This window comes from Solea solea, chromosome 1 (assembly GCF_958295425.1).
Source record: "Solea solea chromosome 1, fSolSol10.1, whole genome shotgun sequence".
In the NCBI taxonomy this organism is placed as follows: domain Eukaryota; kingdom Metazoa; phylum Chordata; class Actinopteri; order Pleuronectiformes; family Soleidae; genus Solea; species Solea solea.
Genome location: NC_081134.1, coordinates 23,922,903 through 23,934,867, shown reverse-complemented (window position 1 = coordinate 23,934,867; position 11,965 = coordinate 23,922,903). Strand labels below are relative to the sequence as shown.

At 40.0% G+C, this 11,965-nt stretch overlaps 2 protein-coding genes and 1 long non-coding RNA gene across 5 annotated transcripts in view; 2 read left to right on the top strand and 1 right to left on the bottom strand.

Moving 5' to 3' along the window:
• The window catches only part of LOC131464622 (potassium voltage-gated channel subfamily B member 2-like), a 15,618-nt gene extending 10,860 nt beyond the window's left edge, over positions 1–4,758 (top strand). The window contains exon 3 of the mRNA XM_058637246.1: positions 2,611–4,758. Within this exon, the coding sequence (XP_058493229.1) occupies positions 2,611–4,614 (2,004 nt within the window). The 3' untranslated portion in view covers positions 4,615–4,758. The remainder of the gene's footprint in view (positions 1–2,610) is intronic.
• Positions 4,759–8,430: 3,672 nt separating this feature from the next.
• On the bottom strand, positions 8,431–11,381 carry LOC131462704 (uncharacterized). The gene is made up of 2 exons (XR_009240905.1): positions 10,942–11,381; positions 8,431–9,787 (listed from the first exon to the last, which is right to left on the bottom strand). It is a non-coding gene; the product is annotated as an uncharacterized LOC131462704 (long non-coding RNA).
• LOC131462689 (E3 ubiquitin-protein ligase RNF31) overlaps positions 9,671–11,965 on the top strand; it is a 62,850-nt gene continuing 60,555 nt past the window's right edge. For all 3 annotated transcript variants that reach the window (XM_058634127.1, XM_058634144.1, XM_058634136.1), the window contains exon 1: positions 9,671–9,795. The gene's annotated coding sequence lies outside the window, so the exon portion shown is untranslated. The remainder of the gene's footprint in view (positions 9,796–11,965) is intronic.

Here is an 11,965-nt window from a genome sequence, read left to right as displayed (position 1 = left end):
TGCACTGTGTAATGTAATGATGGGTGTCCTTTGACATGGCACTGATAACAGCCCTGAGACTGAGGCACAGAAAATCAATGTCATTCCCAAATAATGGGTTGGGACATGTTTTTGGAGGGATCCCCAAGTTCAAGAAAGCTCTCATTTACATTGAGCTTATCATGGAATCAAAAGTAAATGTTAAAGTATAAGCAGTAACAAAATGAATCGTTATGCTGTGAATGATATAATCAAGGTTACAGAGTGACCCAACTGACTATAAGGAATTATACAACACAAATGAAGAAAAAACACATCATAAAACAAGAGAATACAAAAGAAGGTGCACGCAAAATCAATTAAACATTCATAAAAGCTTTATAATTTATAGAAGATACATCACTACATTACTGTATGTAATATATATTTAAATGCAATGACCACGTGTTTTTGTTCTTCAGTTAACTGTCGCTCCCTGCAGACTCAGCTGAAGAGTTCCATTGTGAAGTATGTCTTTGTCTTTGTTTGTATGTCAGTGTTGTCCTGGGTAAGCAACTGAGCCATGTGTGAACCATGTGTGACAATTTTAACATTTATAAAAGCAAACTTAAGAGCTACCTTTTTAATTATTTGAACTCTTGTTATTTTAGTTTTCCCTTTAGTTTGTGAGTTTCCTCACTTCTTTCCTGATTCCTTTTCCTCACTTATTCACTTCCCCAGTACATTTTTAATACATAATACAAAATACCAGCCATATGTGGGTTGAGATACTTGTTGTCTTGTCGATTGTCTCTGTCCTGTGAAGCACTTTGAGTTGCATTGATTGCATAATCGATTGATGTGTGACAGAAAACAGCACTGCACTGTATGAAATATTAAAAGTGTGGTGTAAAGCAGCTTTGAGTGGCCATTAAGATTAGAAATATGCTTTATAAACACAGACTATTCACAGAATAATCAATAACGTTCTTACTATCCAAGCTCATGAATAATGGAATTGTAATGAGCATATTTTTATCCTACAAGCAACAGAGAAGTAATGGTATATTAAAAACACGTGCGCGCACACGCACACACACACACACACACACACACACACTGAAGCCTTTGCAGTTGGATTAATGAGATCAAGGAAACTCAATTTATGTTTTCTTTTAAACATTTCAAACATTTCAAAGGTGAAATGTTTGAAAATTTACTATGTTTCTCATGATCAATCCACTCGGTTTTGAATGCAACATCCGTCATGTCTCAGCACGCATAAAAGTTTTCAAAGTCCATTCAGAAACATCACCTCTCAGCCATTATACTGTATATACCATCCTTACACTGTTAAATCTTGTTGTGTGTTGTGTCAGACTGTTGCCTGATTCTTCCTGTTGCAGGAGGAAAGAATGAGTAACCACTTCTAACCTCTTTCTATCCTTTCTATAGATAGCAACACAATCCTATTATAATTATCCTGAAATGTCCTTGCAAGAGCTGCAGAGAGTCAGAGTCAGAGTCCACATGCTTCAGCGATTTCACTTCGCTTGCCTTCTTCTTCATCGTTAGCATTTTAGAACGGAGAATGTTTGCATGCGCCTGTTGAATCCCCTCAGTCCTCTTTCTTTCACAGAAATGCGTTTAAATATCCTCTCTGTCTGCATTTGACTCAAAATATTCATGCAGATACACAAATGGTAGCAAAACACAAACATGTCAAATAGGTTTCAGATTCATTATTACACTATGTTTATATATATATTTATATATATATGTATATATATATATATATATATATACACACATATATATATATATATGCTTCTGTATGATGCGCTGAGCTTTAATTATCTTAAAATGCTAGGTTTGTAATTTGGAAAAACAAATATTCACACCACTTCCTGACTTTAAGAAAATTCATCTCCTTTATCGAGCTTGTTCAAACCTCAGTTAACAGGATTCACATGAGAAAATATGACAATGAAATCTGATCTGATACAATGATAGTAATTATTAATGGAAGGTGGTTCAAGCATTATATCCAGATGAGCGTAAAGTGTGAGAATGAAATACCTTGTTTTGTAATTGAATTGATTATTGCATTCTGTATTCTTTATATTTTACATAGCATATAAGATGTTTTAGAGTAAGAGCAATGGATTTGGTTATATATGGTCCTGAGAAATGAATACTTGAATAAATATATTTAAAAACACTGTCTGAAATCTTCATTTTGTGTCTGCACTGCAGTGCACATTTGTATTTTAGATAACAATCATGTATAAATGCATGACATATGTAATGAAAGAACAATATAATACATAAAAAACAATATTACGACAATAAAAAATGAGAGATGTGTGAATTGTAAATGGCTAATCACAGTTACACAAAATGTAACGGGTTGATCAGTTTAATGAAAAATCGGCCACAAGCAAACCCCAGTTTGGCTCAGTTACGTCCGATATTTAACTCCAAACCCAGCCTACGTCTTTAATGAAAAATGAATCATCAGCATTCATCGTCTGGAGAATTTGACAAACACTTTCAATTTGAACAAAGGTTGTAAAGATACAGTCTGGACACACTGACATCCTTAAAGTGACAAGTAATTGTTTAACTTACAATGTTGTCTTTGTCTTGCAGGTCCTGGCCATGATCTCCATCCTGTTCATAGTCATTTCCACCATCTCACTGTCTCTCAACACGCTGCCAGAGCTGCAGGTGGTGGATGAATTTGGCCAGTACAATGACAACCCCAGCCTGGCCCACGTGGAGGCTGTGTGCATTGCCTGGTTCACCATGGAGTACATCCTGCGTCTGCTCTCTGCACCAAACAAGTGGAATTTTATCAAAGCACCGCTGAACATCATTGACTTGCTGGCTATTCTGCCTTACTACGTGACCCTCTGCCTAACTGAGTCCAACAAGAACGTGATGCAGTTCCAGAATGTGCGCCGTGTCGTTCAGATCTTTCGAATCATGAGGATCCTGAGAATACTGAAGCTGGCCAGGCACTCAACCGGACTCCAGTCTTTAGGCTTCACTTTGCGAAGGAGCTACAATGAGTTGGGTCTGTTGATCCTCTTCTTAGCCATGGGCATTATGATCTTCTCTAGTTTGGTGTTCTTTGCTGAGAAGGACGAGGACGCCACCAAATTCACCAGTATCCCTGCATCCTTCTGGTGGGCTACAATTACTATGACCACTGTTGGCTATGGAGACATTTACCCTCAAACGTTGCTGGGCAAGATAGTAGGAGGGCTCTGCTGCATAGCCGGTGTGTTGGTCATCGCCCTTCCCATCCCAATCATTGTCAACAACTTCTCTGAATTCTACCGTGAGCAGAAAAGGCAGGAGAAGGCCATCAAGAGGAGGGAAGCTCTTGAAAGGGCCAAACGGAGTGGAAGCATTATTTCAATTAACCTTAAGGATGCATTTGCACGTAGTATGGAACTCACAGATGTGCTGGTAGAAAAGAGGGAGGACAGTAAGTGTCCTGTGGATAACCACCTCTCACCAAGCCGCTACAGCTACCAGAGGCAATACCCCAGCGCAGAGGTGTGCAGTCAAGGCAGGTCTCAACATTCTCATTACCAGGAAGTAGCTCAGCAGGGCTCTCCAGAGCGAGTCAAGCTCTCATCCAACAAAACAACCCCTCAACACCTCAGCGCAAAAAGTCTGGAAGAGACAGACAACAAGACGGCAAACGTCAGCAAAGTGTCACTGGAGATGAAAACAATTACATCGACTCAAGTGCAACAGAATTCGCCTGAGCTTAACGTTATCAAGACATTCTCCAACGCGATCGGGGACGTTCCAGTGAAAAGAGGAGAAAGAAGTTCTCCTCAACGTAGTGCTGAACGAAATCAAAATGGATCTAGACAACATCCAATCCCCCCTCCTTTGGATCTAAGCCAAATAAGCGCTATGGAAGTGACGGGGGGCTCAGACAGTGTCCAGACAGGGACCCTCTTCAAAAAGGGCTTGTATGAGTTTGTGTCAAGCTCTGGAGTAAGTGCCACTGGAGATATGGACTTAAAGCCACAGAGTGAGGAAAAATTTGGAAGGACCTATGATCACATCGGCAGCTTCTTGCAAGGTCACAGCAACCCTCACAAGACAAGAGCTCTAAATGTCGACCTCATCGGTTCTGAGGATGATGTGCTGATGCCTGTGATGACACCTGTAGCGACCCCTGTTTCTACAGGCTCAGCCAAAGTGGCTCAGCTACTTCACGATGACATCGTTTCTAGGTTTTCTACACCTCATAGTTCTGTAACTCAGGAAGTTAAATCTCCTTTAGCGATCCTGCAATCTCCATCTTTGGCCCGGCAGTCCTTCAGTCCAAGCTCCTCCCAGGGGGGAGGTGAGAGCTCAGCAGCCAAGGGCTTAGAAGGTGAAGGACAGCTCACGGGTTTAAGCCACCAGGGAAGGAATCACATGGAGAGGTCTGCCACCGGGCCAGGCAGCAGCACTGGCCCACTGTCAGGCAAAGCAAGCCCCCTCAACTGCACTCAAGAGCTGCTCACTGTGGAAGGAGTGGAGGAGAGAGGAGGAGCAGAGGGAGCAGAACAGAGTGGAGGAAAACCAGAGAACCACATTGTTGTGGATGGAAGCGTGTCTCCGCCCTGTGAAACAAGCATGTGACTTCAGAGGTCACATGCTTGTTTACAGACAGGGATGCTGATGGGCGAGATAAAGAGATGATAAATAAAACTGTGGGCTCTGCAGCTGTGGACAAAGATGCATTAAAGTGTGAAGAGTTGTTGCACTTTTTGTGGAGTAATGCACTTTTTGTGGAGTAATGCACTTTTTGCATATCACATGAGACTTTTTGACTCTAATCCTTGTCTTGGCACAAAATAGTGACAAAAGCAGTGTGGCGTTTGTGGGACATGGAGGAGAGTCAGGAGCACATGTCCACTGTCTTGATCATATCTGTCTCACAGATATCTGATATCAGATATCGGTCTGATTTGATTTTTGATTTCAGTTTGGGTCTGGCACTAGAAGAACACTGGACGTAAGCAAAAACAAAGCCTTGTGTGAATCAGAGTGTTCTGGAGAGTTCATGTGTTCAGCTCAAAAGGTCTAACTTTCAGTTTTATATTGAAATGGACATATCTTTTTTGAACCTTTTCTTTGCTTACTCACTATTATCTCAATATAAAAATTTTTTGTGATGGGGACACAAATCAAACACAAGCACATGATACAGGAGAACAGTCTTGCTCCTATCACTCTTAGAACAGAATGAATTGTGGGTCCTGAAATAGCCATGTTTGCACATGTCTATACAATGAAACAACACTGCCTGTCAGTGGCTCCTCCTTCATTTTGATGCCCGTCTTACAGTTGAGTGAGGCTTAATTCTTATGTGGGTGAACATTGTAACCATATTTTCAATCCAAACAAACTGATTAGCCACTGTTCAAGTATTGTGTCCAGGCAGGGTCAGCAGAGTTTACAGATCACCCAAGAAAACATTGTCGGTTTTGGTCTCTGTGAGACTGGTATCTTATTAAAGATGGTTTATCCACTCACTCACTCACTCATCTTCTACCGCTTTATCCTCCACATGAGGGTCGTGGGTGATGCTGGTGCCGATCCCAGCTGACATAGTGTAGGTGGGTCACACCCTGGACTGGTCGCCAGTCCCATCACAGAGACACTTAAGCCCCTTTTCCACCTATGGTCCCAGCTCGCCTGGCCTGGCCTCGGCACGTCACGGTTTAGGTTGGTTTTCCACTACGAAATAGTACCTACTCAATGGGGGAGTCATCACTGCATAGCTGCATGAAACTGCTGTGACTTTGTTTTACACCTGACACACACACAAACTAGTGACTTGTAAAGCAGTTGTTTTCAGAGGAACTGAATCATTAGAATCAGTTAATTAAAAATATTAGTTCAGTACCGGAGCACAGACTCTGCCTAACTGAAACACAGCGGCAGGGTTTGTGATGCCGCTCATGATCAGCAGTGCTGTCGCTAAACACACCAGACTCCTCTGTTAAATATTGAGATTTTAGACATTTCCCTGGTAATTGTTGGAGATGAACCCACGTTTTTAGGATTGTTCAGTCTTTTTAACTGATCTACAGTTCGGCACTGTTCAGCTTGATTCAGTCTCTTCCCGTGACGTCACTCTGACCAATCAGTGGCCGGCAGTCAGTGCAGGTACTAAAAAAAAAAAATAAAGATACTATGCTCGTGGAAACACAACTTAACCGTGCCGGGGCGAGGCGAGCCGAGCCGGTGGAAAAGCTCCGATAGAGACAAACAACCATTCACTTTCACACTCACACCTACAGTCAATTTAGAGTGTCCAATTTACCTAATTTACCCAAATCTGCATGTTTATGGACTGTGGGAGGAAACCTGACAACCTGGACAAACCAACCCCCACCCACACACACACACACACACACACACACACACACACAGGGAGAACATGTGAACTCCATGCAGAAATACTGTTGTTCTGACCGGGTTGTGAACCCGGGTCTTCTTGCTGCTGATTAATGAACATCATTTTTTTTTTCTATTTATTTTTTTTTTTTTTTTAGCTTTTTCAATAATATTATTATTTATTTGCCTGAAATTAGAAAAATCGAGTTCCATTCTGAAGTCTGGGAACATGATCCCAGTAGGGCTTATATTCAGGCTGACAACATGGGTGCCAGGCGGGTTTGTCTGTGGCTTCCCATGTGGGGCGCATGTTACTGAAACCATACAGGACCTCTATAATTGGCCCACCTCAAGCCCATGCCCACTTGAAGCCAACTTAGTACCCAGGTAGTCTGGAAAGAGGACTCTGTGGACATGGGCTTGAGGTGGGCAAACATTGTCAACCCACATATAAGCCAACATGGACATGCTGGCTAGATGTCTGAAAGCACAGACAGACAGTTTGGGTACAACGCAACAGGTTAGGCAAAATGCTTGTTTGTAAGTTTGGTTACGAGGGTGCAACACGCACTGCATGTATCCCAAGCTAAAGCCATAGAATCAAATACATTCAAATCTTTAGTTGAATTAAAATGTGTGAGAAGGAATTATGTGCAAGAATTCAGGTGGAATATTGTTGAAATAACTGACCTGTGGAGTGCTTTGTGTTTCTTACGTTTCTAAGTATTGGTAAGAAAGTATTATAAAGGTTGCACAACAGTGAACCCTACTGGCATTCTTCAGGTACTTGAATCAAAGGACTGTGTACAGTCCTGTTTTTATAGGATCAGCTGTGCAATCATTGGAATGACAGTGTTTGCACACACTACACACAGAGTGTAGAAACATGAATTATACATTTCTTTCCAGGTGAAGATTTGAATGGGATGATTATTATTGTTATTACTACATGATTGCATTTTTTTTATAAGAGTAACTAAGAGCCATGTGTTGCTTTTAACATCTCAGTACATTAAAGGCGTGCCTTTTCATAAAAAAACAGATAATTTATGAGAAGGTGAAAAAACCCTGCACAGTATGAGCTGATGATTGCTTTTATTTTTTTTTTGCTCTCTCTTATTTTTTGTTTCATGTGTTTTTGTCTCTGTTTAGTAGAAAAATCTGATGTGGTTCTGGAGATTTGCATACTTCACTCACCGCATTTACTTTCAGCCACTATATAGTTTTCCAACAGAAAACCACACCAGGTCCAAGCTCTGGTTTTTGTGGAAATTGTTTTTATCACAGCAGCAATATTCTATACAATCCATGTCTGAAAGTAACCATATGCACGTGTGGGAAATGATGAATCTTTGATTAATCATTTTGAGTGTTTTTTAGTCATTAAAACAAGTCCTCTGATTTTTCAGCTTCTCAAATGAGAATCTTTGACGTTTTCTTTGCTCTGTAGAAAACAAATAAACCATTCAAACGGAATCATTTTGGTTCGTGGACAAAAGACTTTCCTGACATTTTATGGACCAAACAACTATTCGATGAATTGGGAAACTAATGATTGATGATAACTGCTGCACTGCAGTGACTACAGTAGGTGAATCTCCACACAATCCATTTGTATTTGTTCTTGTAAACGTTGTTTCTGTACAGTTAGATAAGGTACAACCTTACAAACCTGCTTCTGCTCTCATTCTTTTGTTTCTTAATGTCTCTTCCATTATCATCTACTTTGTTAAACATTAGCCTGTGTGTTGATGATTAGTCAATGCATTATTTCTAAGTCTACATAATGATAGGTAATGAATTTTAGGGACGTGATATGCAAGACAAATAAATATGTTCATGTGATTTCTTCTTTTGTTGTGTGCATTTTGTTGTCACCAGTCGTGACTGCTCACGCTACATTCTGTAAGAAAATCACAGAAAAGAAACACACTCACTCACTTTAACATGCAAGAGCACATTGTCTATTCACATTCATATATTTTAATAAAATATACACATTAACGGTTACTTTTTGTGCAGTTTAAAAAAAACACACTCAAAATATGGTCTGAGTTTAGAAGCACACCTGTGAACACACACACACACATGGTGTCCTTTATTACACTGGACATTTCATAAGTGAACATACTGTATGTGTATGTGCTCTGTATCTATCCCCATCACCGCTCTGAAGGGTGAAATATCAACAATGAATGACTGTTTCAAAGCTAAACACACATCAGTACATACTTACAAAGCATGTGAGTAGCAGAGCACCATAAGACATAAGAAGATCTAGCCTTTATTATGTATATCTATGTGCCTAAGCCTTTAGATTCTACTTGTAAAACAGTGCCACCTGCTGATGCAGGGAGGCATTATTGAGACAAATGCTAGTCTCAAAAATCCATAACTGTGGAAAGAGAGGGATGCGTGTGCTGGCGATCCACAAATGCGGAATCCAAATTCACAAATGCAATTTCCAGTTTTACAAATGTCATATTATTTACAAATACAGATCTATATTTTTAAAAATCAAATGGGATTTTTTATTTATTTGTGGATCTCAAAACGTGAAACACAAATCAAGAAATACGTGTGGATCACCCTCTGCACGTATACAAATGTTATTGGAACAAATTTAATTTAACAGCATATGACCAGGGCTTAGGGTCACAATCAATTCAAAATGTCTTTGGAGACATTATTTGAAGGTTAGAGATACTACATTGTATCACTTTAATACATGTTTTTATTGCGATCTTACAGACAGAGCATTTGTCACTGATATCTAAAATCCTGGAAACACATTTGGAATCCTTGGATAAACATTTGTTGGATTGAAGAGTAAAATAAGATAAAGTTCTCTCATTTCCTTCGATATAGTACATTTTAAGAAGACCACTGACGTCTTTGAAGTGAGAGTTCTGTGTTATTTTCCTTTTTCTGACATTCTGGTACATTTGTTACTTATTAATTCAACTCCATGCATGTAAAGTTACACTGATAAGTATGAATTCACAGGTTGCCTTTCATTAGTTAGGAATAGAATACTAAACCATAAGGAAATCCTTCCTCCTTAAAAAGCCTCAGCACTTCACCATTGTCTTCAAAAAACCTTTAATCAAAAGCATCTTCTTGTTGACCTAATTTTGAAGATACAGAGATCTGTTCATTTTAGTAATAACGGATGTCGTAGCTGCGCGCCAGCTCATGACGTCACCGACGCTGCGGCCATGTTTGCAAGAGCCTGAGTGCAGGGGAGAGTCATGATGAGAGCCATGGATGATAAGAGCACAGTGTGTTTTCACTGGAGGTGAGGAGAGGAGGAGGAAGAGGAGGGGAGCAGCAGCGTTTCATTCAGTGACAGACGTGACCGAGTGACTGAAATCAGCTGTTTGACGGAGCAGACACGGCGTTCACTCCACTGCAGAGGTAAAAACAGCAAAATCACCATCATCATCATCAGCAGCAGCAGCATCATCATCATCATCAGCAGCAGCAGCATCGTCGCAACAGACACACTCCGCTCTCGTGATAATGTATTATTTTACTACTGCAGCTCAACCATTGCTCCATATCGTGTACCTGCTGCTGAACATGCAGTTACACATTCAACTGCATCTTATTATGTATCACAGTGCTGTATACCTATATATATACCTATATATCTATATATAGGTATATATATACATATATATGTGTGTGTATATATATATATATATATATATATATATATATATATATATATATAGCTATATATAGATATATAGGTATATATATATATATATATATATATAGGTATACAGCACTGTGATACATAATAAGATGCAGTTGAATGTGTAACTGCATGTTCAGCAGCAGGTATATATATATATATACACACATATATATATATATATTACATATTACATATTACAATACAAATTAATTTGTATGTTAATTAGTTTCAGTCTTCATTTTTTTTATCACTAACACCTTGCTGTTGCGGCAACTATGGAAATAATGAGAATTCACACGGCATTTTTACCGTTATTTTGAATCATATTATATTATATTATATTATATTATATTATATTATATTATATTATATTGTATTATATTATATTATATTATTATCATGTCATGTTATGTTATATTATGTCATATAATTTCATATCAACTCAAATCATATTATATTATATTATATTATGTTATATAAGACATTTGAGGATGTTTCTGACATTTTATAGGCATAACAATAAACCATGGGGAATGATCAACAGTTGAATTGATAGTGGAAACAGTCATACACATTAGAGTACAGTGCAGTCATGTTTCATGAGTTACATGACAGTTACATGAGAGTAACATGACAGTTACATGAATGTTACATGAGAGTGACATGAGAGTTACATGACAGTTACATGAGAGTGACATGACAGTTACATAGAATAGAATAGAATAGAATAGAAATAATGTATTCCTCCCCAAGGGGAAATTGTTTCAACATAGCAGCAATACAAACAAATATTATAAACATGAAATGTAAAATGTGCAACAGTGGGGAAATAATAGTGCAATAATAAAGGAATGGCATACCGTATGTCACGGAGAGAAAATGTGCACGTGTTTCACGGAGAGAAAATGTGCACGTTTTTTATTGTAAGTCTTGATGGCTGGTGGCAGGAATGACTTCCTGAATCTGTCCTTGTGACAGCGGAGCTGTCTGAATCTCTTGGAGAATGTGCTCTCCTGGGCCTGGAGGATGTGGTGGAGAGGATGATCGGGGTTATCCGTGATGGAAAAAAGCTTATTTAGCATCCTCCTTTCCACCACCGTTTCCACTGTGTCCTGTTTGCAGCCAATGATGGTGCTGCTCCCCCAGCACACCACAGCAAAGAACAGTGTGCTGGCCACAACAGACTGGTAAAATTACTCCAACATCTCGCTGCATACATCAAAGGATCACAGCCTCCTCAGAAAGAAGAGCCTGCTCATCCCCTTCCTGTACACAGCACTGGTGTTAGCCTTCCAGTCCAGTCTGTTGTTCAGCCTCACACCAAGGAATTTGTATTCCTCCACCATGTCAATGTCCTCCCCCAGTACCCTTAAAGGTTGTGGAGCTGTCCTCTGGTGGTTCTCACTGGCCCACTTCACAAAGTCAGCTACCACTGTCCTGTACTCCCCCTCCTGTCCATCCCTTATACACCCCACCACCGCAGAGTCATCGGAGAACATCTGCAAGTGGCATGACACAGAGTCATATTTAAAGTCTGAGGTGTATATGGTGAACAGGAAGAGGGACATCACAGTTCCCTGTGGGGCTCCTACATCACTAACCACCACATCAGACAAACTACAACCCAGTCGGACAAACTGTGGTCTGCCTGTCAGGTAGTCAGTGATCCAGGAGATGGTGGGCGTGTCCACCCCCACCCCCCGCAACTTCTCTCCCAGTAACAGTGGCTGGATGGTGTTGAAAGCACTGGAGAAATCAAAGAAAGTGATTCTCACAGTGCCTCCAGCACCATCCAGGTGAGACTGAGCTCGATGCAGCAGACATATGAGGGCATCATCCACCCCAAGGTTGGGCCGATAAGCAAATTGAAGCGGGTCCAGTGAG